Raw genomic sequence first — 27756 nt, 5'->3', positions numbered from 1 at the left:
ACCCACCTTCGCTGGACCACACAGGACTGGCAAAAAGTGCTCTTCACTGAAGAGTCATGGTTTTGTCTCACCAGGGGTGATGGTCCGACACGTTTATCTTCGAATGAATGAGCATTACACCGAGGCCTGTACTCTGGGGCGGGATCGATTTGGAGGTGGAGGGTCCGTCATGGTCTGGGGCGGTGTGTCACAGCATCATCGGACTGAGCTTGTTGTCACTGCAGGCAATCTCAACGCTGTGCATTACAGGGAAGACATCCTCCTCCCTCATGCGGTACCCTTCCTGCAGGCTCATCCTGACATGATCCTCTAGCCTGACAATGCCACAAGCCATTCTACTCGTTCTGTGCATTATTTCCTGCAAGACAGCAATGTCAGTGTTCTGCCATGGCCAGCGAAGAGCCCGGATCTCAATCCCATTGAGCACATCAGGAACCTGTTTGATCGGAGGGTGAGGGCTAGGGCCATTCCCCCCAGAAATGTCCGGGAACTTGCAAGTGCCTTGGTGGAAGAGTGGGGTAACATCTCACAGCATGAACTGGCAAATCTGGTGCAGTCCATGAGGAGGAGATGCACTGCAGTACTTAATGCAGGTGGTGGCCACACCAGATACTGACTATTACTTTTGATTTTGACCCCCCTCTCCTTCCCCACAGATTTTTATCCAATCAAATGCACTCTAGAATGAGATTGTTCCTCCTGCAATGGAACAGCAAGTAGCAAATAAAGAAACTGAAGCTTATTGCTTTTTTTTTTTTTTTTTAGGAAGAAGCTCTTGATATGTCCCACCCAAACTTCCTGTTTCAAAAGTAAACACACCAACACAAGACAGAAAACTGCCCTCATCAAGTGATTTCATGGGGTCTTTAAAATGACAAAACAAGGCCAACACTAGAACTCAGTGTTATCTCTGATTTTATTCAGCAAAGCATGTGCCTACAATATCTTACAAACAGAACATAAACAGAGGGATTGTCCTCATACAAACAGGTCAGCAGGTAGAACATTTACAATCATGCATCATGACAAGTCAAAGGGCTTGCAACATCTCTCGCCAACACAACGGAACCAGTGAGCGGGTGTGCTGCAAGTTCACACAAGCAGACCTTCTACTACTAACAAATACACTTCACTAATGCTACAAGCCCAAAGGAGAGATGAAGGGAAAGATCAATATGATCTAAGCATCAGGCAGCATCCATGGAATTCAATGTCATTTTCCATTGTCCTCCAGCAGCACTGAAAGGCCAACTTTAATGACTGCGTTAATTATTCTTATTAGCTGCAGTTATGAAGCAGAAACGTTCATTCAGTGATCAGACAGGAATGAATCGGATCTCAAAATGAAACTAAACATGAGCATATGTCTCTGGGTCTGAACATAGAATTGAACTAAGAACAGAAAACAACTTCAAGAAATGCAAATGCATTAGTTGTACATACAAACTCAAATCCAAAATATTGCTTTTCTAAGAGGTTTCAAAGTATTTTGCGATCATCCCATGGCAGTTTTCCCAATGTCACCATGTGTCTCACTTCAAAATCTATTAAAACAGTTGTAGTAAACAAAGCACTGGCATGTAAAACAAATCTATACCCTCCTTCCTATAGCGAAAAGAACAGCACAACTGAATCCCAGACTTTTACAATCATTACTAGAGTTCTGAATTGGGGTTAGACATGAAATAGGGAGAAAGTAAATGTGAATAGGATGTATTTATTTCAACTCAAACTTTATACAGCAGGATCAACTAGAAAATGAAAATGGTATTTAAACACAAAAATGGTGCTATATACAGTACACGGGCGACAGCTGAGCTGACTAGTGCAAAGGCACATTAGTGGTTGGATGGTCATTTATTATGGGCTGTAATAAAGGAAGATAAATAAGGGGGTGGTAATAATGGACAATGACTTTTACAGTTAAAGATGGCTGCTACAAAGCAAGACAAAGTTTTGATTGATGCAGTGAAACTTTGTAAAGTAAAAGCCCAGATCATGTATCATTTTGAAGAATAATTAACAAAGACTCTATGTATGTGCTAGGTTTTTGACTGTGGACAGGAGATACAATTATGCAAACCAAATAGAGGAATGAAATAAAGGCTGACAGACCAAAGGTATCAGCAACACTCTCCTGTTATATTTACAATCCAAAATATTTCTTTTCACACACCATGCATGTCTATTTGATATGATCACACATGCACGATATGTTTCATTGTGTGAAAATGAAAACCTATTAACAATGAAAATAACAACCCTGTATGTTTGGAGAAGGCAAGATGACTGGTCAGATATTGCACTAAGATTAAAACAAAGAGGCATTGATGCCTTATTTGATATTTAGGCAAACAAAAACTTTAAATGGCAAGAGATTAAAAAGGCAAGAAACACAATGGATGGCTGAGCAATGGGTAAAGAAAAAGTTAAAATTGTTGGTACAAAACTTTACCAATAGGTTACAAAAAATAAAATATCTACAATAACGATTTACCATTTTTAAGTACAAATGTTAAATGTACAAGAGATTATGCAATATTAATTATGCAGCATCGCTGCTGTTAATTTACTGTAGATTTTATAAGTACATTCGAGCAGTGTCAAGAAACGATCATGGATCTAAATGAGATGTGAAGCAAAAAGGCAGTGGATCGTTACATTATTTTATATTTCTTGCACATTGAATCAACACAAATCCATTGAACCCCTGTCCCAAGATCAGGACTTTCATCTGTTTTCTGTTTTCAAAGAGACATTTCAATTACGGTTGAAGTAGATAGAATGTGTGGACCGAGCCCGCCAAAGTAACGTTTTTCAAAAGTTTGAATTTGAGAATATCTCCCCAATTATAACAATTCTGTGATTATTTACTCACTTCATCTTGTTCCAAACCTGTATTTTTTTCTTATGTATAAGTAAAAAAACGGGAATGTTGGATGACGTCCCGTTTGCTGATCTCCGTACAATGGTAGTTGATTCACTTTTTAAAAAAAGGACCCATAAGTGTCATAAAAGTAGTTCATGGGACTGATGTGTCATATTTCAAGTCTTCTAAAGGATTAAGATAATGCAAAATTTAAGTTATTTTGCAGTGAAAATCCTGACTTTCCACATTCTGGAGTGCATGATAGAAGCTCATTCAAAATGGCTCGCTCTTAAATTTCACGAAAGCAAAAAGAGCGTTATTTCTCGTGATAACACAAGTTCTTGCATGAACATGTGAACAAGCTTCTCTACATTTTATGACACTTTTAAAGCTTAAAATGTAAGTCACTATGAACTACCACTGTATGGAAATCAGCAAAAGGGACATCCTTTTAAATTCCTCCTCCTGTGTTCTGCAGAAGAAAGTCCTATGGTTTTGTAATGACATGAGGGTGAACAAAAAATGTTTTTTTTTTTTTTTTTTTGCAAGCCATTCCTTTAACAAAGCTTCTGCTTAGTCATCTCTTTGTGACAAGTATGTTCACAGTAAAACAGAAAAACGAAAAACCTGCAGGCGGGTCAAATCAAGTGTCAAGGGTCCAAAGATTAAAGAAACATAACGTACAGATGTGTCATCTCTAGAGGAACCTGTCCATGATTAAGACCAGTAACCTGATCAAACTCCATGAGAGGGCTTCAAGCATCTTTATGTCATTTAAGAGGAATCAAAAGCAGCGCCATGGCAGAATCTGGCATGGACACAATAATGTTGATAAAGACACATAAGGAATGACAAGGTAAACACGGTAAGATGTTCAATCACCTCAAAAACAAAATCAAATGTCACAGAAGTAGTTGATCTTTGATCAACACCTCAAAAGGTACAGAAGAATGAATTATGACAATGGATAAAATGTTGTGGAGGTAATATTCCCCATCCGAAAATGAGTCAAACACTGTCCTCTGTTGATACTGAATACACTGAACATTTACAGGATGGTGCAGGGGCGAAGCTCAGGCAAACTGCTTCTTTACTGAATTTAAGAGTCCTATAATTATTTACACAGTACATACAGGCACTTAAAAGTCTTTGGTTGGAGTGACCCAACATTGCAGAGAAATGCATTCACAGAGCTTGTTTTTTTTTGTTTTTTTTTTGCACCCTTCTCCTGGGTTTAGGCAACATGTAGTTTCTCACAACTTCCCTTTCTGATATGCTTCAGTTCAGATGTTCACCTTTGACCCCCTTTTATCCTGCTGACAAGGCCACCTGTGAGAAACAAACAGATATTTAAGAATTGAGCCAGAGCATATACTTGTTGTGAACTGGATGACATAATCATGCCTTATGTAAATGGAACTACAAAACCAGTACAACAGGCTTTAACTAGCAGACTGTTTCCTACAGGGTTCTGTTTTAGCGGCACCTTTTTCCCTTCTTTTTAACATATTTTAATGTCAAATTATGATTATTAATATTTTAGTAATGTTTAATTAAAAAAGATTTTAATACCATTTATTACAACAAAACTCTAACTATAGATATGTGTCTATCACTTTGCTTTCAGAAAGTGCACAACAGAGTTCTCAGCTAATTTTGAGTCGGACTTAATAAAATGTGGTTCAGTGAGCAAGTGAATAATACAAGCCATTTTAATGAGGAAAGGAGTCCTTGATTCAGACAGTTGACCTCTGTGTTTAATTAGCCTCTTAAACTCAATGGACCCGTTGGCGGGTCCGTGAGGAGGCACTATATGGTAAGCCGTTTTAACACTTAAGTCCCTGGATGCATAAGTTAGGCATATGTGGTATCATTTGAATATCAAAGCTTAGAATCTGAACTTTTCAGAGTTCTGATTCTGATTTCAGAGTTCCAACCCCATCACTTTTGCATTTAGTTACATAAAATAACAAAATAAGGCCTAGAGGTTACGTAGCAGACATAGCACTTAAATTGACAAATCATATATCAAATGAAAGCTCTCATTTTCAGGAAGGTGACTGTTTATTTTGTTGCCTTAATACCACAGTTTGAATTATTTTCAATATATATTTCATTAAGGCATAAAATGCAAATATCTCTTTTCTGTGCTGACCATTGATCTGAAAGCCCTAAATAGCCTCAAACTTTATATCAAATCTTACCTTGGGTTGTTAGCTTTAAAATGAGTAAAAGAAATGACTTGTTTAATTGTTTGTTAGCTTGCTTGGATGGATAATCCAATGTTGTGTCAACAAAATATGAAGTCTGGTAGAAAAAGTATGAGAAACAAATCATCAGCAAAATATAGGTTCCCATCTATAGAAGATGAAATGTTATACATCATTGTAAAGCTGGGATTCTCTGCTTTCCAAAGACACCTAGATTAGACAACTCAGAATCCAAGATATTCAACAAAACAGTGTGGAAGCTCTCAGCACTTCAAAAAAAGACTTGTCTATGGGTGAGAGCTAAAATGCGTTAGGGCACCACCCACATTTCAGATCAGTATAATGTGATGGAAGGTGATAGACAACAAATTCTTTTTTCTAGTACTTGCTGCTGTCTAGTGGAATAAAATAAGACTTTTTGCTTCCTGTTGTAACTGTTGTAAACAGAAGACACAGAAATGAAATGGCATGCTTTTAAACTTTAGACATAAAATAAATAAAATATTTATTTTTTTTCCCCAAAGAAATTTGTTTATCATAAAATTGTAAACATATACATTTCATTATTGCAATCATTTCTTAAAATATAGAGGGTTATCTGTAAAATTAGACAATTTTATTAAATTAGTCCACTGTATGTGTGAACAGTGAGCTTTTAAATTTGAGTGTGAAAAATTTAAGGCGGCAACCCAAAAATCCTGCCGAGTATAAGAGGTTAAGTCTGATTTGCCAATTAATTCACATGATTCATTAAAAATAATTGTACAATCTATCAATTCGTTCAGGAATACGACAGCACATTGTGCATTATGTTTTGTTTTTGCATGCAGTCAGCAAAGACAACCCAATAGAAAGTTGAAAATATATATTTCTTATAGTGCTATCAATTTAACGTGTTATTTCAGTGTGAATAGTTCTATAAAAATTGTTTTAAAAATGCAGTTATTCACCACAAATAGGAATTATCCTACCATCGGAGCATTTCAAGCTTGAAGTACCATATTGGAATTACAGAAAATGACTTTTTTTTCATCATCTGAAAGGTCCTATGACTTAATAGTCTGAAGCAACTTATGTACATAATTTATACGTAATTGATAATGATCGGTCAAACACACTGCACACCAAAAACATGGAATTTTCCCTTTACAAAACATATGAAAAGAGTATTTTGCCTTTACAAAGTACTTTATGCTACCAGTTAAAATATTCTGTCCCATCATACAATTTTTTTCTAACAAACTCTAGAGTGCAACTTATCTGTGTTTTTTTATTTCTCTCAATGCGATTTTGACCTGGTGCGACTTGTATTAAGGTGCGACTTTATTTCCGAAAAATACTGTACTATACCACCTTAATGTTTTTTGCGAGTGTCAGTCAGCAGGGGGCAGTAAGCACAACTGCAGCAGTACAGGTAACATGCAGCAGAAGATAAGGAAGTGTTCTTGTGTTCAAATACAGCCGGACGAAGTGCAACTCCAAATGTAAGGGTCTCAAGACGTGGTTTTCTAAGTTTTCGATAACGTTTAATTTGACAGCGTCCTAAAAACGCAGTTTATGACGCGACGCTACAAAAGTGAGATGCTCCAAAAGCGTCCGTCTGACACGTGTAAATTGACCTTAGACAAGCCCTTATAATAAATCTATCTTGGACAGATTGACACATTTATTTGCTAAAAGAATTGCTGTGGACAGTAGGCCAATAATAAGCTTGTGTTCAATAATTTGAAAATAAACAATTTATTTCCCTTAAAAGACACTTTTTGTATTGACTTATTGATGCTTTAGCCACAATAATGTAATGCGTTATTATTATACTGTATTATGAATTATTATATTTATAATTATTTAATCATAACATTGAATTATTTTTATATGGGGGACTTTCGATACAAATATGGATGTATGTGATTAATTCTAATAATTAATTCACTTAAAATGTATTTCTTATATATCTTCAGTGTAGGGCTGCCCCCGACCAAAGATTTTCCTAGTCGACTAGTAGTCGTTAGTTTAAACCATTAGTCGACTAGCTGTCGCACATTTATGATACTAATTTAATTACTTATATATATTTTGGGGGGCATCAGAAAATGGTTTGAGTTCCAGGGCTGAGAAAGAATGTTATAAGTAAGATTGCTAACACTTCTACATTACAGAGAAATACTAAACCATAATAATGAGCCTTTAAAATATAAATTTTACAAGCGCACACACTAAGTGAGCCACAGTGACACCGGCAAAAGCTGTAATGATTCTGAATGTGTCGGAAAAACCAGCAAGGAGACTGTCTGAACATTTTGTTAATTTATAGAGAGAAATGCACATTAGGGTTGTGCCGACAGACGATGATCTCGGGGATCGACGAGTGATCACCAAGCTGATGTCAAGACGATATTTGGCTCGTTTTCCCATTAATGTATTATTATTATTAGGCTATTATTATTATTATTATCAAATTAATATTACAAATAATTTGCCTGTAGACACATAGACACGCGCTTGAAGAAACACTTTATTATATTATTAAGAACAGATGACAGAACAGCCGTCTATGAGCATGTATGTCACGCTGTTTGTTCGGAGGCGTGCAGTCTCTACGCATGTTAAAGGTTCTCACACTTTGTTTCTGTCTTCTGATTTTTTTTTTTTTTTGCAAGAATAGTATTGTCTATGAGTGCTGCAAATGACCACAGACATCTCAGTTCAGGAGGTGTTTTGAGTTCAGTTCGCTTTATTTCCACAGAGCAGTTCATTATGACCACCACTCTATAACCTATACATCTGTGATTAAAACATAAAATAATACAAAAACATGTTCACCTCAAACCATGATTTATATTTCAGTGATTATCATCATCATTATAATTATTATTTTTACATTTATATTTGTTTTTATGTCTTCATTTGTGTAAGTAATTTTCCGCCATGATGTTAAGATGGATTCTTGCCTGATGGTAAATGGAAGGTTACTTATACACTGGCAGCCAAATGTTTGGAATAATGTACAGATTTTGCTGTTTTGGAAGGAAATTGGTACTTTAATTCAGCAAAGTGGCATTCAGCTGATCACAAAGTATAGTCAAGACATTACTGATGTAAAAAAACAGCACCATCGCTATTTGAAAAAAGCATTTTTGATCAAATCTAGACAGGCCCCATTTCCAGCAGTTATCACTCCAACACCTTATCCTTGAGTAATCATGCTAAATTGCTAATTTGGTACTAGAAAATCATTTACCATTATATTAAACACAGTTGAAGGCTATTTTGATCATTAAATGAAGCTTAACATTGCCTTTGTGTTTGAGTTGCCACATTATGCAATAGACTGGCATGTCTTGAGGTCAATATTAGGTAAAAAAAAAAAAATGGCAAAAAAGAAACAGTTTTCTCTAGAAACTCATCAGTCAATCATTGTTTTGAGGAATGAAGGCTATACAATGCTTGAAATTGCCAAAAAACTGAAGATTTCATACAAAAGTGTACACTACAGTCTTCAAAGACAAAGAACAACTGGCTCTAACAAGGACAGAAAGAGATGTGGAAGGCCAGATGTACAACTAAACAAGAGGATAAGTACATCAGAGTCTCTAGTTTGAGAAATAGACGCCTCACAAGTCCTCAGCTGACAGCTTCATTTTTTTGATCACTTCATTATTTTAATTGCTTTTCCATTTTGTTTCGAGTACAATTTGAATTTAGAAATGTATTTGATTTAATTTTTTGTTTTTTAAATAAAATAATTACTCAAATATTTTTCATTCTTAGTTAAAAAATAAAAAATAAAGTTCAAAGTTTGAAATCAAGGTGTCTTGCTTTATTGTGTACAGTAGGCTTAACCATAACCCTGCTTAACGAAAACTACCCCATAGTACCATCTAGCGTCCAACCAGCGGTAATACTGGTGTTCGTCGGTTTCCTGCGACCAATCAAAACTTCTCATCGACTAACGTTTGGTCGCCTATTAGGGGCAGCTCTACTTCAGAGTCAGTCCTGAATAGTGGCAGACAGATTATCTCCCTGGTAGTAAATACACAAGGTTGTACCTTTTCTGGACAGAAATCTGGGTTGTTCTGTCGAACTTTGCCAGGCCTGCCCTTGATGACTGCATAGCAGAACATTGTGATGACCATCACAAACAGGAAGTAGCTGGTGTGCATGAGGTGCAGGTTAATGAGAGAGCGATCATCCTATCAAGAAAGAGAAGACACTCATGAGCATATGATAATCATGAATAGAATACACGTTCAGTAAAGTGGCACGTTCTGGAAGCATTAGCTTTTCCACAGCCAAATTATAATGGCTTTCCCCATATTCTTAACCAAAAATTCCTGGAGAGGCATGATATTGGTAACTATATTGATATATTAAAGTTATTTTAATTATCACCATCGGTCTAATAAGGGTGATTTTCGAAGCACATATTAAAAAAAGATTTTCCAATTTAAACAGTACTGTATACTCTTTTCTAGGTTTCAAAAGTAGGGTACTAAACAGTTTTACTACTTCTGTACTACTAGACACAATTCATTTTGATGCCTAATTTTCACCATGTAAAATTCTATATTCTAGATAAATGCTGTTTAGCTGGTAAAACATTATAATTTTATAATATCAGCTAGGGCTGGGTATTAAAACACATTTCCCAATTCGATTCCATTTTGATTTACAAGCTCTTAATTCGATTATGATTCGATATTGATTCATATGGGTATATTTCTTTAACAATGTCCATTTCGTTTACATATGAAAGAAATTCTCTCTCAGCTAATGCTCTTAATTATAAAGGGAGCTTCTAATCTTCTAGGTCACCCTTCTAGGTACAATTCAAAAATATAAATGTTACAAATTATACTTTATCATTAGTTTTTTATTATATTGGTCACATTTTAGCTTTTGAAAATTTTTCAAATTCAGTCTATATCATCAATAAATGTCTAGAAATTGCATATACTGTATTATGTTGCATATATGTTTGTTTATTGTTCACTTGCATAATTTGTACTGTTAACAAGTAATTACAGTACATTGATGTTTAGAACATGTGCTGAACTGTACTGTCTCTTTAAGACTACAGGCATCAGCCAGTGCATGGTTTCTTTAATGCATCCATGTGTGATTAGAATTAAATGTTTATCTTTTGATCAATAACTGACTGTAAAGAATAGAAAGGGTATTAAAAGAGACATTATATGGATTGCGTAGATCTTTGCGAAGAACTTTTACTATCAACACACAGTGAAAGGATCTCGGTGCCGATAACTTCTTCGCCACTATACTAAACAATCACTGGTGAGTGATATCTGAAAGTTTACCAGCCAGTGGCTAATCACAGACATTTTTAGTCGCATTGCGTGAAATTTGGTCATGTTTGCAAGTGATTTACATGCATTACAGAAGGTTGCTACACATACAGTAAAAGATCGATCTTGGGATTCAAGAATCGATATCGTTCAAACGAAGATCGTGATACATTGGAAAATCAATATATTATTATCCAGTCCTAATATCAGCCATCGTACAGGTTTTCAGCCATAACATAAATTAACAGCAGTATTAGCCAAAATTTCTACATTGGTGCATTCTTTTTTTTTTTGGATTTTTCCCCTTTTTCTCCCAAATTGGAATGCCCAATTCCCAATGTGCTTTTAAGTCCTCGTGGTGGCGTAGTGACTCGCCTCAGTCCGGGTGGCGGAGGACGAAACCCAGTTGCCTCCGCGTCTGAGACTGTCAACCCGCGCATCTTATCACGTGGCTTGTTGAGCGTGTTGCTACGGAGACATAGCACGTGTGGAGGCTTCACGTCATCCACCGCGGCAACCACGCTCAACTCACCACGCGCCCAACCGAGAACGAACCACATTATAGCGATCACGAGGTGTTTACCCCATGTGACTCTACCCTCCCTAGCAACCGGGCCAATTTGGTTGCTTAGGAGACCTGGCTGGAGTCACTCAGCACGCCCTGGGAGTCGAGCTAGCGAACTCCAGGGGTGGTAGCCAGCATATTCTACCACTGAGCTACCCAGGCCCCCTAAATTGGTGCATTCTTAATAATGCAGTTGCTGCAAATATACAGAAGCGTGCAATGGAATTTGTGCAAAAAATATTGTGCAAATTCCACAGAAAGAAAAGATTTATGAAATAGAAAATTATTAAGATATTATACTTCCATAATGCTAATTCCACATTACTCACATCTGGAACGATGACAGTGAGCTTGGGATTCAGTGCGTGATACACCTTCCCAATGGCACCTTTGTAACACCAGAATGGGTTGTATTCCTGTGTGTACTTAGAGTCCGAGTCTCGCGCTGTGGTGAAAATCTTGTACCAGGATGTGGCATTGCTGTAGGTCTCTGGGACACAGTGAGGTGGCTGCCTGTAGAGGGTTTTCAAAAACAAGGCCATAATTTCTTATTCTAAATCAGGGGTCTTCAACCATTTTCAGGCCAAGGACCTCTTGCTGGGTAGAGAGACGGAGCCGGGACACCCATTACAAATTGTATAAAATTGAGTGCTGCGTTTTTGCCTATAAAAACCTGTATGTAGGCTACCATATTATTGTATGTACATAATTCAAGATGTTTGCATTGCAAAGCCATTGAAATAATCATTAAATGTTGCCCTGCTGAAAAGACCAGCCTAAACCAAGCGACCAACGCAAAGCGAGCGACAGGAGTATGAATTTTAGTCTATCCACATGTTGAAGTCCTTCGCAGCTGCATGCCAAATCTTAAAGTGTGACTAAACAGCGCTAGTAACTAGAAGTGCACAACCTGGATAAACCCTTCACTTGTCCACTGCTCGCCACGAGCTGCTCAATGCGTGACATACATCAGGTTTAGCGGCGCTGCAGTGGAGGGTCGCGCGAGTAGACCCTCCACCATATTCTCCTCCGCCATGTTGAAAGTTTACGACTCCTCCCATCTCGGAAACTCGGGTATCAAAATTATCTCTGAGTTTCCCAGTCGTAATTACGACTTGAGGGGTCGTTCATGTGCAAATTCTGAGTGGGAAACTTGTATTTACGATTTTCTGATAGCACGTGAAGGCAGCATAACACCAATTTATTGTGTTCACTCTCATGTTATTCCAAACCTGTTTGACTTTAGCAGTAATGTCTGAGTTGCTCTCTTCCATACAGTGCAAGTAGATGGGGGCCACTGGCTGTAAAGCTCCAATAACCCAATAAGTATTTTTTCTTCCCACACAATGAAAGAGAATTGTGACTGCCTAACATTTCCTTTTGTGTTCCATGGAAGAAAGAAAGTCATATGGGTTAAGAACAACATAACGGTGAGTAAATGACAGAATTTGCATTTTTGGGTGAACTATTCCTTGAAGTAGTTTCAGACACAAGTCGGTACACTTACACTGTGACAGGGAAGACATTACTGGCTGCTGTGATGGTCATACAGGTGCTAAAGACCATCTGCTCACAACGGCCGTGTAGAATACAGTCATCTGAGTTCCAGGCTACTGGCAGGGTGAAGGTGATATTCATCTCTTCATGGGCCTCTCTGCCTTTAATGACACAAACACACCCACACAGAGTCAGCTTATACTGGAAAAACAAAGGGAGCTTTGATGTGCCTGCATGTGACAGAAGGTATTTTGCTTCGGCCAGTCTCCCATTGTTCTCCCTTTGTGCACAATGGTCCACTGTTGTAACTGGGCTGCATCCAGCCACAACACAAGTAAAAATAAAAAATTCACTTCGACAACTCTCCTCTCTGATCTGTTTGACTAAAATAGATGGTCAAAGATGCTCCATTCTGTTAAAAACATTTTTTAAAGTTCCTGCGTTAAACCCCACTACAATTCACAACTTAAGACCTTGACATTCCTTCTGGTGGGACAAAGGTGGCACCCTCTGGTGGAATCTATCCACAGTTTTCCTGAGCAATCGCTCCATGATGATTCTAAATGCCTGTTTTGTGTTTCTGGTCTCGAGATACATTGTAAAAACTACAGAAACAAGCGATTCAGATGGAGAACATCAACCATTTAAGAGTTTTTTGGAGTAAAAATTAATCTCTGGTCATAACAACTCAAAGTAGTTAATGATATCAACATAACTATCCTCGGACCATTGCTTCATGACACCTACATACTCAGGTGAGGCACTGTCAAAAAAAAAAAAAACAACAACAAAAAAAATGGTCATTTCTACTGTAAGTATTGGCACTTTAAAGCCACGTGTTTTTAAAAATATTTACAAATGTAACACTTTAAACATCACATTACCCACTAAGAATATACACTGATGCAAGCAAAAACACTGGAGACTGGAAATTGAAAACAGGTGAATTGTGGAACACTCAGGAAAAAGGTGGATTGCTGAATCACAACTTACTTACTATTATTCATCTTAAATTGAGAATAAAGTCACAGTATTATGAGAATAAAATCAAAATGTTTTGAGAATAATCTCATAACATGCCTTTTACAAGAATAAAGTAAAAAAGTTTCAAGAATATAGCAGTAAGAGATTTAAAGGGATATTTCACCCAAAAATGAAAATTCTCTCACCATTTACTCACCCTCATGTCATCCCAGATGTGTATTTTTAGAAGAATATTTCAACTCTGTAGATCCTCACAATGCAAGTGAATGGTGACCAGAACCAGTGACCAGAAGGTCCAAAAATGACAAAGGAGGCAGAAAAGTAATCCATACGACTCCAGTGGTTAAATCCATGTCTTCTGAAGTGATATAAGTGTGAGTGAGAAACAGGTCAATATTTAAATCCTTTTTTACTATCAGTCTCCACTTTTGACCAGCACCAACCAGTAGGTGGCACCAGACTTTGGAAATGAAAGTGTAGATTTACAGTAAAAAAGGACTCAAATATTGATCTGTTTCTCACCCATACCTATCATATCACTTCAGAAGACATGGATTTAACCACAGGAGTCATGTGGATTATTTTTATGCTCCCTTTATGTCCCTTTTGGAGCTGCAAAGTTCTGGCCACCATTCACTTGCAATGCCTACAGAGCTGAAATATTCTTTTAAGAATCTTCATATGAGTTTTGCAGAAGAAAGAAAGCATTACACATCTGGGATGGCATGAGGGTGAGTAAATGATGAGAGGATTTTAAATTTTTTCACTAAGTCATCATATTTTGAAAAAGTCCAAATTATTCGAATAAAGTTGTAGCATTATGAGAACAAGTAGTATATTGCATGAATAAAGTAGAAATATTTAGAGAGAAAAAAAATATACAAACAAACAAACAATAAAACAGCGAATCATCACAACGATAGAACGGACGCCGAGCCAGCAGCTTCATTATTGCAAGAAATTAATGTGGATGATTTAGTTAAATCATACAGTACTTTACAGCATAGAGTTATTATTAGTATCCGGACACAGCACTGGTTACGTAGGAAATTTAATTTGCGCAGTCCCGCTCAGCGTGGGTGATGCTTGGTCTGCTTTTTTGTTGGTTTTTGCCCTCAAAACTATAGTACAACTGAGGGGGATGTTACCACATACAATGTCTTGAAATGGGCCTATATAACACACATCAGTTCCAATTATTTTTTGACTTCACTTGAGTGTTAGCCTAGCATCTCGTATAGGGCTGTCACTATCGATTATTTTGGTAACGACTTTGGTAGTCCAACAAATTTATGACGATTAATCGAGCAATCTGAAAAATTATTTAATAACTCAGATTGCATTAAGTTGTGAATAACGACAAAACAATTGTGCAAACAATATCTAAAGCCAACAGACACCCAAAGCAGATCTATAATATAAAAAGATGTATATTCGAGCTGATTGGCTTCGCCAACTCTTTACATGCAAGACATATTTTTTTCTTTAACTAGTTCAACATGATCTACCAATTTTAGTTTAGAACACATATCTGGGAAAACAGGCAATGTAAATAAAATATTTGATCTTTTCAGAAACAATGTCTGCCCACCAATCTTGTTGATTGAGGATAAATTATGTGGTTAAACTTATTTTATAGAAATATAAAAGCCATTTTATTTGTTTGTTGTTGTTTTTAACTTACACTTGCATACAAAACGGAATACAATATTCACAGATATACATTTTTTTACTCTTGTGTTGAGTTGTAGCAGTTACGGTCATTGTTGCACTACTGCAGATCGCAAAAGCTTGTCGCTTGCCACGTACCATGTAAAATGCCTTTAAACACCTGGACATTCAGTTCTTTACCGAGTAAAAACGTAATAATTTCACATGCAGAGATGTGTTCGCACCCTCGTCCGTGTACTGCATCACTTCTGCCTTTGATTTGTCGATTCGGCAATTTTTTAATCGAGTAATCTAATTAACTCGAGTAATCGTGACAGCTCTAATCTCATATCTCCCTTGACAGGCGCCCACAGGTTGAAAACTCCTGTACTAATGCACAGTTGATTCATGAACAGAAAGCTCGCAAAAACTTCCCACAAATTCAGGTTGGCTAACTTGACATCAAAGTTGCACAGCCTGGTTAGTGGTGTTTAGTGTATGTAAAGACTCAGACGCTCTTTGCTGTTGTCCACCATCACTTTAAAGTTACTTTCCTTACAACTTATTTTTACTTTAATCTCATAATGCTATGGCTTTATTCTCTGAATTTTGACTTTATTCTCGTAATGATATTTTATTCTCAAAATGATAAAAAAAAAATCTGGAGTGTGTTCATTATTAAAATGGCATGTGTCCAGGTCTGAGTCAAATAAAAAACAAAACAAAACAAAAACATACCAGCAAGGCCAACTTGCTGCCCGAGCACACTGGCGTAAAGGTGGGTAATATTACGTGAATATCCCCCAAATGGCCTCAATGGATCCAGGGTCAGTGTGATGGCCACAGAGATGTTGATTGGCCCTGGGTCCTCCAGGAGGGGTGGTGACTGGGTGCTGGATCGCACCTGGCTGCTGGTTACTGTGCTCTCTGGTGTAGTGGACTCGTTCAAGCTGTGCTTCAGCGTCTCATTTTCCGAGATGCAAAAGTCAATCTCGTTGAATCGGAGAAGGAAGGTGTTCCAATCCTGGTAAAAGCAAAACAGTTATATGCCATTTCAATACAGTACACTATTGCCACAATAGTGAGTTAAGCTACACGGGTACTAGGCATGTTTACAGACAACTGTGATTCTCCACATTTTTCAGCAATTAATATGGCTCAAAAGTAGAGGCTACATTCAGCCTCAAGTTAACTAACTACTAGGTTAATAAATCTTCAAACATGTAGATTTATGTTTTCTCATTTGACTTACATTGTTAGAAATTTTGCCATTCAAAATCTAACCGAAAATGATGACACTATTGTAATACTTAAAATTATTAAATTGGCAGATGCTTTAATCCAGGGCAATTTACAATAAATTTACAATGTGTGTGATCCCTGGGAATCAAATTGGCCTTCTTTCTTGCATACTAAATTGTGGTCTTTCTTGTCTAAACACTGCAAAGTCAGGTGTTGATTCTTGTGCACAGCTTTAATGACTATTTTTTCCACCCTACAAGCACTTGCATTTCTAGAAGAAAACACCAAACTAGGTTATTGTAAAGTAGAGCTTATCTAAATTTGTTCCTGAAATTTTTTTTTTTTTTTAATCAATACTTATGTGCAGCATCCTCATAGCTGTGTGACAAAGTCTACTGATCATTACCTTATTAACTAGAATCAAGTTAGCATGTAGATTCAACTGTCCTTGCCTTATACTTGGGGTAAACAAAGTGATAATTCTACCTCGGTCATCTCAGGTGATTTGATCTCCTTGATCTTAAAAAAGTATCCAATAGTGAGGAAAGCAATGGCCACAGCACTGACGCTGACCATAAAAATGACCAGTGGCGGACGATTACTTATGTAGGTCTTAAGATTCTCCAGTGGATTCAACAACAACACCTGCAGCAAGAGGGAAAAGTGGCTCACAATTAGGGAAAACTTACATCATCAACACTGGCACTGAATGCATCTGAATCACACAGCACTGAATGCTTCAGAAATGTCCGTCGCCTTCCATAATGAGGCAATGAGAAGTTTCAAGACAGCTCATGCATTAAGCTATAAAAGTATTGCTACTGTGAAATGTGCAAATGCTTATATTTAGATGCAAGTCAACTTTTGAGTCATAACTTGTTATTCCAGTTGTCTTAAATGTATTTGTTTTTATATCTGGAGTTGAAGTTTGAATTACACAACTGGTTATACTTCTATTTAGACACTTTGAATACACGATTTGTCAGTGGGTCTCATTCACTAAACGTGCATATGCGCACACATTTCTGTGTAAAACCTATGTCCAAACGTCTTAAAGCAGAAACCATAATTCATCAATAAGTTCACACTTAAATTGATTCTCAAATTAAGATAAAATTTGAAACCGCACACACAAATCACGGATTTTGCGCCATTAAAAATATACCTACTGTATATTATAATATACGTATATTCTACCTAATAAGCTTGTCAAATATACATTTTAGCTCGGTCTAGGATCGGTTCTGCATTAAAATTCAGCAAATCAAATTTAGTCTAGGCCTAAATAAACTGTGTTTATAGTATTTCAGCTTGTTTTAAGAATGGCATGCTTCGCTTTACTTCTGATCTGATCTTTCTATGCATGCTGTCAGGTGAGAGCACATCTTTTAGAGAGTGCAAGAATATGTTTGCAGAGAGTAACGAATGGCTGTACAGGAGAGGTTGTCCGGAAAGCCCTTATATGGGATAGGTTGCTTATGTATTATGCTAATTACTAACTGCAGGCACGCACTCCCTAATTTGAAATAATCCCGTTTCATCAAAATTAGAATGAGGGCAGATCAAATTTATGTGTAAGTACCGGTTGTGAATCTGGCATAAGTTTTGCATGAGAACTACTCCGCAGAGAGGTAAGCAACTTAAAAGCAATTATTGGTGAATGAGATCCACGGTCACCCGTCAATCTGATCTTGATTCAAAGCTTTGGAAACTGTTGTTTGTGTCACAATACCAATATTAAAGGGGGTTAAAGATTGCAAAATAAAATATTTATTGCCATAATGTATTAACCCTTATGCCCAAAGCACAGGACTAAAAATACAGTGTATTCAATAGTGGGTAAACAAACAGAAACTCTGTTAATCAGTTTATGGTGTAGAAATCAAGTCAAGTTATACAGTACCTCACAACTAGAACAAACACTACGGTTGGATGAGTTGGCACAATCCTATCAATACTATCACTGAATACCCTGAGCTCTTCTATGCAGTTGATAGCATCCATGAATCCATTCACATCCTAAAAAATTACCATCACAATGCCAGTTGTTGAAAAAAAACAACAAAGTTAAATACTTAAAGGGCCATGAAACGCCTAAACAATTTTTGTTTAGATGTAAAGATATGTAGAGGTTGCACTTCACTGAAAACAATGATAACACTTATGTTTGTTAATAAGGAGTAAATTGTTAATTTTTTGTTTTATTGGGCCATCTCGTACTTCCAGTTTAAAAATGAAAGTTGAACAATGTCACAAAAATGAGGTAAATGTGTAAATTTGAAGTTATGATTGGTAGGGGACAGTACACATGTACATCAGTAGATCCTGAGTGTTTCTGCACAATATTCATTAGAAGGGACGCTTCCATCTGATCACAGCGTTACCTAATGCATGAGCTCACATTACAGCTGAGAACTGAATTCAAACTCATGGATGTAAAAGCTGTTCTGGGCAGGCGCGAGACTTGAACACCACTCACGGAACAGACATGAGCGGACTTTTACACTAAACACCGTGATGACTTCGAAATCACTCGTCAGAAAGGACCGGTCCACAACCGGACAGGCATGAGCATTTCTTGGTTGCAGTTCTGCTACTCGCTTCCCAAACATGCTGTTCATGAGGGGAGGCTGTTAGACGGAGCGCTGACTCCATCGCTTGTTCTCTGTGCATCTGATCATAAACAGAAATACAAGATGGCTTGTTCAAAAACAGAAGAAAATGATGAAAACAGACAACTCAGTCATGCCAGCTCTCTTTTTTGTCTCCTAAGTTTTATGGCTATACTTCTGAAAAACAGTGTGTGTTTGATGTTTTGTGTATTGGACCCGTTTACTTTGATTATGTGCCTTACTGAATGTGATTTTTTTTTTCTTTCGAAAAAGAGGGATGAGTCGAAATTATGCCAAAAATACTATCAATAGAGTTTAACTTGTATGAAAACTGAAACACGGGGACCTGGGTAGCTCATCGAGTATTGACGCTGACTACCACCCCTGGAGTCGCGAGTTCGAATCCAGGGTGTGCTGAGTGACTCCAGCAAGGTCTCCTAAGCAACCAAATTGGCCCGGTTGCTAGGGAGGGTAGAGTCACATGGGGTAACCTCCTCGCGGAGATTAGTCGTGATTAGTGGTTCTCGCTCTCAATGGGGCGCGTGGCAAGTTGTGCGTGGGTCGCGGAGAGTAGCATGAGCCTCCACATGCTGTGAGTCTCCGCGGTGTCATGCACAATGAGCCACGTGATAAGATGCACGGATTGACTCTCAGAAGCGGAGGCAACTGAGACTGAGTAACCGTGCCACCACGAGGACCTAGTAAGTAGTGGGAATTGGGCATTCCAAATTTGGAGAAAAAAAATGAAACAATCCTTGAAAGACTTAATATCTATGAATTAATGAAGTCTCAAAGCAGTGCTGGTTTTGATGGTAATGTCTGCTCTGAGTGCTATTCTCACTTCATTCTCATTGGTTGAAAAAAAAACAACAAAAAAACAAATCAAAATCTTCACTCTTTACACTTTTGTCCCATGATTGATATCCAGCAAAGTTCCCCAAAACTCTTTTGTTTTCATCTCATTTTGTGATGTTCAGCGATCTCTGTTTTGGAAGAAGCTCTTGACCCCCTCCCATCTTTACATATTTCACGCCCATTCCATGAGTCTTTCTTCAATCTGAGGTGTGAACGACTGGTGCTGAACTGGGGGTGGGGTTGTGGTGGTGTCAAGACATTTTAAAATGATGACATTGAGTCACCGAGAGACACTGTATAGGCAAAATAGTGGCATACCTTAGGAATCATGTGACATATGCTTACATGAGGCAAAAAATAGGTCACATGATGTTACAACCTAATCATTTTCAAATAGGAATGATGTGCATCCCTTCATTTAGGAGTGTAAACAATATACAACTATATAAATTCGGATGGTTAGTTTTTATTTATTTGTCCCACCACAGGATTATAAGTAAACTGTTAAAAAACAATGGTGATTACACTGTTCTGGAAAGAGAGAAAAAAAAGTGACCGGTTACAGCACATAAACGATATACATTTCAATCTAAAATCTCGCTACTGAAAAAATTGAATAGGCACTTCACATATAGTGGACCCCATAAACATATAGACAGCAAAACACATTTCAGAACACGCCACATACCTTCAAATACACATTGATTAGCACAGAAGTTCATGTCAGCGGTACTCAGCTAAAACACACAGATGTTTTTCCATACAGCACTATGGGGTCTTTCTGGCTGGTACAATCTGTTATGTTCCCTTGGCCTGTACCATATTTGCAGACTGTCTAATTTAGACTGCTGTTGATGTCTCTTCACTGCTATGACAGATCGAGCTGTCAAATCATTACGACGGATGTGTCCCAAAAACCAAATGAACTTACCTACCCAAACAACCTTTTTTATTTACAAACAACAGCTCAATCTAAAAACATACAAAAGGCGCATCTACGCAGTTAAGACATATCTGCTGTTCTGTGATCTGCAAAACGTGTAACTTAAAACAGGCTAGACATCTCAAACTCACCATTTTGCCTCTGTGAGTGCGCTCGCACGACAGCTGCAGGCGGCTAATGCTAACAGGCTCGAGCCTTTAACGGGCCTGAGCGACAAACACACAGCTGACAGCGGTACAGGAGTCCACAGGACCACTTCCCATTATTTGCAAGTGGGCTATATTCTTTAAAACACGACCTGGATTTCTTCTGCGTCTATATTAAATTGAAGTTTGGCAGCAACGGGCTGTAGACGTCTGCAGTAGTGTGTCTGGTTTCTGTTTAGAAATCAGCAGGACCAATCACGTTACTTTCACGTATTCACGCACGAACTTATCACGAGAGGTGGGGCAGTGAACGCCGAGCAAAGGCTGGCATTGGCTTATGCACCGCTACGGAGGCTGTGATTGGACGGTTCTCCTGTCAATCAACGTAGAACTCTGACGGGAGTGGAAGTGTGGCGGGCCGGGAGGGAACCTCAACAACATGAGGACATAAAAATGATACTCAATATGTGACGATACGCAGAAGAACCCAAATGTAAAGACCATTTGTGTGCGTGGCTTTCTAAACATACTAAAATATAGCGTTAATAATAACTTTATGTTAGTAACGTTGTTGTTGTTTTTGCCTTAAATTCTATCCAAAGAGTCATGGTGGTCTTGAGAGAAGGTATCTGCCCTGGATTGAATGAAGACTTCATCAGAGCTTTACAGGCAGAAGACATCAGGACAGGTGTTGACTATGAGCACCACACTGATTGTACTATCATAACAATTTGTCATTGTTTCAGTATGTTTTAGTCTTACTGCATTCCCAAACCATAGTATATGAAAATGGCAATACCAAAGTACCATGCATTACGATCTGTTTTATATGTTGAATACTTATCTAGTGTTAAAGGGATAGTTCACCCAAAAATTAAAATTCTCTCATCATTTACTCACCCTCATGCCATCCCAGATATGTATGACTTACTTTCCTCAGCAAAACACAAACAAAGATTTTTAGAAGAATATCTCAGATCTGTAGGTCCATACAATGCAAGTGAATGGTGACCAGAACAGTGAAGCTCAAAAAAACACATAAAGGCAACATGAAAGTAATCCATATGACATCAGTGGTTAAATCCATATCTTCAGAAGTGATATGATAAGTGTGAGGGAGAAACAGATCAATATTTAAGTTATTTTTTACTAAAAAATTTTTTGGGGGAAAACTTTTACTTTCAAATTCTTCTTCTTTTGTTTTTTGGCAATTCGCTTTTCTTTGTGCATATTGCCACCTACTGGTCGGGGCTTGTCAAAGGTTGAGATTTATAGTAAAAAAGGACTTAAATATTTATCTGTTTCTCACCCATACCTATCATATCTCTTCTGAAGACATGGATTTATGCTGCCTTTATGTGCATTTTGAGCTTCAGAGTTCTGGCCACCATTCACTTGCACATATGAGAGCTGAGATATTCTTCTAAAACTCTCAGTTTGTGTTCTGCAGGAGAAATAAAGTCATACGCATCTGGGATGGCATGAGGGTGAGTAAATGATGGAGAATTTTCATTTTTGCGTGAACTTTGCCTTTAAAGAAATTGTGTCCTCAAATCGAAAATATACATAACCATGATCTTTGCTTATTGAACACTGCAGTTTCCCCCATGGGTATAACTAGAGTTAACTTTACTCTCTGACTGCTTCTTGTGGTCTTGTAATAATTCTGCTAATACATTTTCATTTCTTCAGTTGAAGACTTTGTCTCATCTAACCCAGAAGAACTTGCACAAAAGTGTTCATTGTCTTATAAGGTATGTACAGTATGTGGGATGACTATTCAGCATTTTTGTTTCTAGGCAGGAGGTAACGCCTACAGTGCATCCGGAAAGTATTCACAGCGCTTCACTTTTTCCACATTTTGTTATGTTACAGCCTTATTCCAAAATTGATTAAATTCATTATTTTCCTCAAAATTCTACAAACAATACCCCATAATGACAACGTGAAAGAAGTTTGTTTGAAATCTTTGAAAATGTATTAAAAATAAAAAATGAAAAAAATCACATGTACATAAGTATTCACAGCCTTTGCCATGACACTCAAAATTGAGCTCAGGTGCATCCTGTTTCCACTGATCATCCTTGAGAAGTTTCTACAACTTGATTGGAGTCCACCTGTGGTAAATTTAATTGATTGGACATGATTTGGAAAGGCACACACCTGTCTATATAAGGTCCCACAGTTAACAGTGCATGTCAGAGCACAAACCAAGCCATGAAGTCCAAGGAATTGTCTGTAGACCTCCGAGACAGGATTGTATCGAGGCACAGATCTGGGGAAGGGTACAGAAACATTTCTGTAGCATTAAAGGTCCCAATGAGCACAGTGGCCTCCATCATCCGTAAATGGAAGAAGTTTGGAACCACCAGGACTCTTCCTAGAGCTGGCCACCTGGCCAAACTGAGTGATCGGGGGAGAAGGGCCTTAGTCAGGGAGGTGACCAAGAACCCGATGGTCACTCTGACAGAGCTCCAGCATTTCTCTGTGGAGAGAGGAGAACCTTCCAGAAGAACAACCATCTCTGCAGCACTCCACCAATCAGGTCTGTATGGTAGAGTGGCCAGACGGAAGCCACTCGGTAAAAGGCACATGACAGCCCATCTGGAGTTTGCCAAAAGGCACCTGAAGGACTCTCAGACCATGAGAAACAAAGTATTGAGCAAAGGCTGTGAATATTGTGTGTGGGTGTGGTTTTTTTTTTTATTATATAAATACATTTGCAAAGATTTCAAAAACTTCTTTCACGTTGTCATTATGGGGTATCTTTTTTTTTTTTTTTGTAGAATTGAGGAAAATAATGAATTTAATCCATTTTGGAATAAGGCTGTAACATAACAAAATGTGGAAAAAGTGAAGCGCTGTGAATACTTTCTGGATGCACTGTATTCAGGCCTCACTTTTATTTACATCTCTCATGCTCTAAAATCAGTCACACAGACAAACTAAGTACTACCTACATTACTTTTCAGGCTCTAGTAGCTGTTCGGCGTGTGCTCTTGGCTCAGTACACTGCTTTTCCTGTCTCTGGAGCTGATCTCTATGAAGAGCTGTTGAGCTCCACTGCAATTCTGTCCACCGGCAGTCCCAGGTTTCAACCAGTGCACAAATCTGTATTCGATATAAACCTAATAATAAGGTATTTTGTATTCAGGCTCTGTGCAATACTGTGTTGTCTTGTCTTCAGTTTGGATAAGCTCCTAGACTCTGGGCTGTACACAGGGGAAATAACTGAGCTGACAGGAAGTCCAGGGAGCGGGAAAACACAGGTGACCCTTTGTCTTTGAAACCCTTCTCAGATACTAAGTCCTGCTGCACACTGTGTTTATTACTTTCTAGGGTTGTGAGGGCAAATGAGTGGGTGTTTTGGTAATGTACTTGGTGTCTCTGGAACACTTTTAGGTGTGTCTTAGTGTTGCAGTCAATATATCCCACCAGCTGAAGCAGAGTGTGATTTACATCGACACAAATGGTGGCATATGTGCAAACCGACTTCTTCAGATGCTACAAACCAAGACCTCTAATATGGAAGAGCAGGTGATGAATTACACCTCAAATTGTGCAGCTAAATTAGGAGATGTGTGCTGCTTTTTATGAATCTTTTATAGAATTATTTTAAAATATTTTATAGATTATAAAATGTGTGAAAACATTACATTACATGACTTGCATTAGAGGAGTGTCCTAGAGCTATATGGACTAGAATATCATAGAGACTTGGGGGTGGGTTCTTTTATCTTTGACCAGTAAACAACTACCCAGAATACTCTAGCAACCACATAGCAATGTGCTAAAAATCTAAGAACATCTTAGCCACCACATAGCATCACCCTAACTTCTTGTCGGTGAGTTTTGCATGGGCACTCATTTTCTTCAGATCATGAAAACCTACTGTTATGAAGGTTTTTTTTTAATTTTTTTATCTGAAGCATCTTTTTCAATGTATAGATGGAGGCTCTTCAAAAAATCAAGGTATTCAGAGTATTTGATGTCTTCTCCTTGCTTTCATGCCTTCAAAATCTAAGATCTAATGGCCTTCAGAAGGTAGGAACTGTTCTACTAAAAGGTCATTTGCTATACTGTAAGTGGATGGTGGTTGTTTTGCATCAGAACACTTTGTGTTCCAGGCCTCTATTGGAGGTGGTTCAGTCAAAGCGCTGATGGTGGATTCAGTCTCTGCAGTGCTCTCATCCATGCTCGGAGGAAAACAAAATGAGGGTATTGTATTGCAGAATACTTCATCATATTCATCAGTTCTAACTGGAAGTGATTGCAATTGCATATGCATCAGCAATCATGGCAATGTTACTTTGCTTCAGGTATGTCGCTGCTGATGCAAGTTGCTGGGGAGTTGAAGATGATTGCAAAAGACCTCAATATTGCCATTCTGGTATACACCATTGTAATTCCTGTAGCTTATGGTTAGGGCTGAGTAAAAATATAGATTTTCTGATTAATCATGATCTTCATTTGAACCATCCCAATATCAATTTTTCAAGTCCCAAGATCAAACTTTTACTTTAAATTTACTTCAGTTATGTTTTTTTCTTAGTTATTATATCTGTTAAATATATTGCAATTGAGCTGCATAGTTTGTGCCCTGTTAAATGTTAAAAGTAGTATCTTCATTATGTACAAAGGAGAAGGTTCCCTGGATAATTTACAGTATTAGCCGAGAGAGAATTTATTTTATATTTAAGCAAAATTGACATTATGACTGAAATATATCCAAATGAATCCACATCTAATCAAATCTGAATCGAATCACAGAGCTTGTGAATCAGAATCAAATCGGGAAATCTGTAGCTATACCCAGCCCTATTGAATATTTGCATACTGCTTCGAGCACAGTATATACTGTAAGTATACTGTTTTTGAATCAGTATGCATTATGTAACAATATATGTAGCAAGTTAAGCGAGTGGCATCTAGTCGTCATCTTCAAAAATGTCTTTACGTTTGGATGTTCAATCAAATAATGAGTCAAGAATGTCGTGAAACATAGCAGCCGGTATTATTTCCAACTCATCCACCACACTGGAAATGTAAGGTCGAGCACATTGCATTGTAGGATACAGTATCCAGTGCAGTTTTCTCTGCATATTTTGCCAAATGTAGTAAGCCATTTAGGTATTCCATGCATACAGAAATTTTGCATATTGTGTGGTGTATATTCTAGATGCTGTCTAAACAGTAAGAGTGGTATAGTAGTACACTCTTCTAAACAAAGTCTGTATTTTCTGACCAAATATTATAATGATTTACTTTAAATCAATATAGTTTTATCTTGTGTGATGAAGGTGACAAACCACGTGACCAAAGATGGAAATGGACAATTGAAAGCTGGACTTGGACAGTCATGGAGCTATGTTCCACGCACACGTGTACTCCTGCAGAGAGTGGAGAGCCCAGGAGCTTCGTCCACTAGCTTACGAACCGCAACTCTGACCAAATCATCACGACAGGTGAATTTTTATTTATTTTTTTTAAGACTTTATCTTCAAGAATAACCAGTAAATGGGTAATTCTTACAATTTGTTGGCATTTAAGTCCCCAGTACGTGCGTGCGTGTGTGATTGGCTTGTTAAAAAGAATAAAGACTATTTATAATGTTACAGACTTCTGTGGGCTTAAAAGTAAAATGTTAAATAATTGAAATCCTTTGTCATTTCCTAGTGTCCCCAAAACTGCACGTCAAACATCTTTGACAAAAATAAGTGCAAAATCATTGGATTTCCCTCATACAGTTAAGAGTTTAATACTACATTCTCTCACTAAAATGTATTCATTTGTGGTAAATGTGTAATTTTAACACATAGAGGTTTTTTGTGTGTGTCCCTTGACTTATTGTCCACCCTATGATGTCATGACCTTTCATTGAAATTATATATATATATATATATATATATATATATATATATATATATATATATATATCACACACACACACACACACACACACACATACGTTATGAAATGACGTCACTCACACTGGAGGTATTTGAAGTTTGTAACTCGTTTTATTTGTTTTCCTTTTATTTTGTGGTGTTGGTCATATGTGGTCAAGCATAACTTGTCCACCCTTTGATGGGAAATTAATATAATTTTAAAATGTCAATATATTTGTTAAGTTTACAAATGTTTGCTAGATATCAATCACAGTCCATGCAGTGGCTAATTTATTGACTGAATGTCCACCCTGACACTGCCCATTTAACTGGATGGACATCTGACATTTTTGTAATTTAGCTTGACCAGTATGACTAATACAATCTTTAACATGTCCCTGTAATGATGAAACTAAGATACTTGTAAAAGTAGGTTTTATTTTTCATAAGTTTCAAATCCTAAATGCCACCAAATTGTGGGAATGACCCAAACACCTATGTCTAGATTTGTTAGTAAATTTAAAATCTTTTATCTACAGTCTTGTCATCTGGTAGAGGAGTTTGATCTCTGTCACTGGCCTGAAGAGATGAGGACCTCCATTTCTGGCAAAAGGAAACTAGAAAGCAGTTAATCATGACAATTTGATATTTTAATTGTTTAGATAACATGAACTTTGGTGTTGTCAGATAATATTTATGGCCGTTAATGGAGACTTTATAGGATAAGTATTTAAAGTCAATGTAAATGTTATTTCATGTGGGAGGCTAAAACATAATAGATTTCTACTGTAATCTTGTACATAAGTGATTGTAAGGACACAAATATACATCTCATAACACCAGCCTATTTTGTCAGTATCTACATATTAAGTTACAAAAGTTTCATTGTTTTTATAAATTTCTTATCCATAATTTTGGCACTTACATTTTCTGACCCACATCAATTAAACAATTTGAAAAATTGAAGAGTGAAATATGGATTTACTTCC

The 27756-nt window shown here is 37.5% G+C and overlaps 2 protein-coding genes across 8 annotated transcripts; one reads left to right on the top strand and one right to left on the bottom strand.

The window, feature by feature from the left end:
* Positions 1-898: 898 nt before the first annotated feature.
* On the bottom strand, positions 899-21152 carry tmem248 (transmembrane protein 248). 4 transcript variants are annotated; one of them, XM_051696190.1, is made up of 9 exons: positions 20865-21152; positions 18708-18996; positions 18227-18342; positions 16810-16968; positions 15820-16105; positions 12458-12608; positions 11280-11463; positions 9129-9272; positions 899-4198 (listed from the first exon to the last, which is right to left on the bottom strand). In XM_051696190.1, exons 4-9 carry the CDS (start codon positions 16897-16899, stop codon positions 4178-4180), a joined length of 876 nt encoding a protein of 291 aa, XP_051552150.1. In that variant the 5' UTR covers positions 16900-16968; positions 18227-18342; positions 18708-18996; positions 20865-21152; the 3' UTR covers positions 899-4177. The 4 variants fall into 4 exon arrangements, with proteins under 4 accessions (XP_051552150.1, XP_051552149.1, XP_051552151.1 ...); XM_051696189.1 differs by having other exon boundaries at positions 18227-18996; XM_051696191.1 differs by lacking the exon at positions 18227-18342.
* A 118-nt stretch (positions 21153-21270) lies between these two features.
* rad51d (RAD51 paralog D) lies at positions 21271-27733 on the top strand. Of its 4 annotated transcripts, XM_051696175.1 has the most exons (11): positions 21271-21372; positions 21482-21567; positions 22572-22633; positions 23852-23970; positions 24067-24148; positions 24282-24416; positions 24828-24923; positions 25007-25097; positions 25199-25269; positions 26180-26344; positions 27307-27733. In XM_051696175.1, the coding sequence occupies exons 2-11, from the start codon at positions 21486-21488 to the stop codon at positions 27397-27399; spliced, it is 996 nt and encodes a 331-aa protein (XP_051552135.1). In that variant the 5' UTR covers positions 21271-21372; positions 21482-21485; the 3' UTR covers positions 27400-27733. The 4 variants fall into 4 exon arrangements, with proteins under 4 accessions (XP_051552135.1, XP_051552133.1, XP_051552136.1 ...); XM_051696173.1 differs by having other exon boundaries at positions 23852-24148; XM_051696174.1 differs by having other exon boundaries at positions 21292-21387; positions 23852-24148.
* Positions 27734-27756: the final 23 nt, after the last annotated feature.

The sequence above is a fragment of the Myxocyprinus asiaticus genome, chromosome 4, assembly GCF_019703515.2.
Source record: "Myxocyprinus asiaticus isolate MX2 ecotype Aquarium Trade chromosome 4, UBuf_Myxa_2, whole genome shotgun sequence".
NCBI classification, from domain to species: Eukaryota; Metazoa; Chordata; class Actinopteri; order Cypriniformes; family Catostomidae; genus Myxocyprinus; species Myxocyprinus asiaticus.
The sequence above is the reverse complement of the archived record's forward strand: the minus strand, read 5'-3'. Positions and strand labels throughout refer to the sequence as shown.

Excerpts from the sequence above, each read along its gene's own strand:
- rad51d (XM_051696173.1), top strand. The coding sequence starts at position 21,486 with ATGGTGGTCTTGAGAGAAGGTATCTGCCCTGGATTGAATGAAGACTTC. Across the intron at positions 25,098-25,198 it reads CGGAGGAAAACAAAATGAGG|GTATGTCGCTGCTGATGCAA; the intron begins GTATTGTATTGC and ends ACTTTGCTTCAG. Across the intron at positions 26,345-27,306 it reads TGACCAAATCATCACGACAG|TCTTGTCATCTGGTAGAGGA; the intron begins GTGAATTTTTAT and ends TTTTATCTACAG.
- tmem248 (XM_051696188.1), bottom strand. Across the intron at positions 12,609-15,819 it reads GCAGCAAGTTGGCCTTGCTG|GCAGAGAGGCCCATGAAGAG; the intron begins GTATGTTTTTGT and ends GTGTCATTAAAG. Across the intron at positions 4,199-9,128 it reads CAGATTTCTGTCCAGAAAAG|GTGGCCTTGTCAGCAGGATA; the intron begins GTACAACCTTGT and ends TGTTTCTCACAG.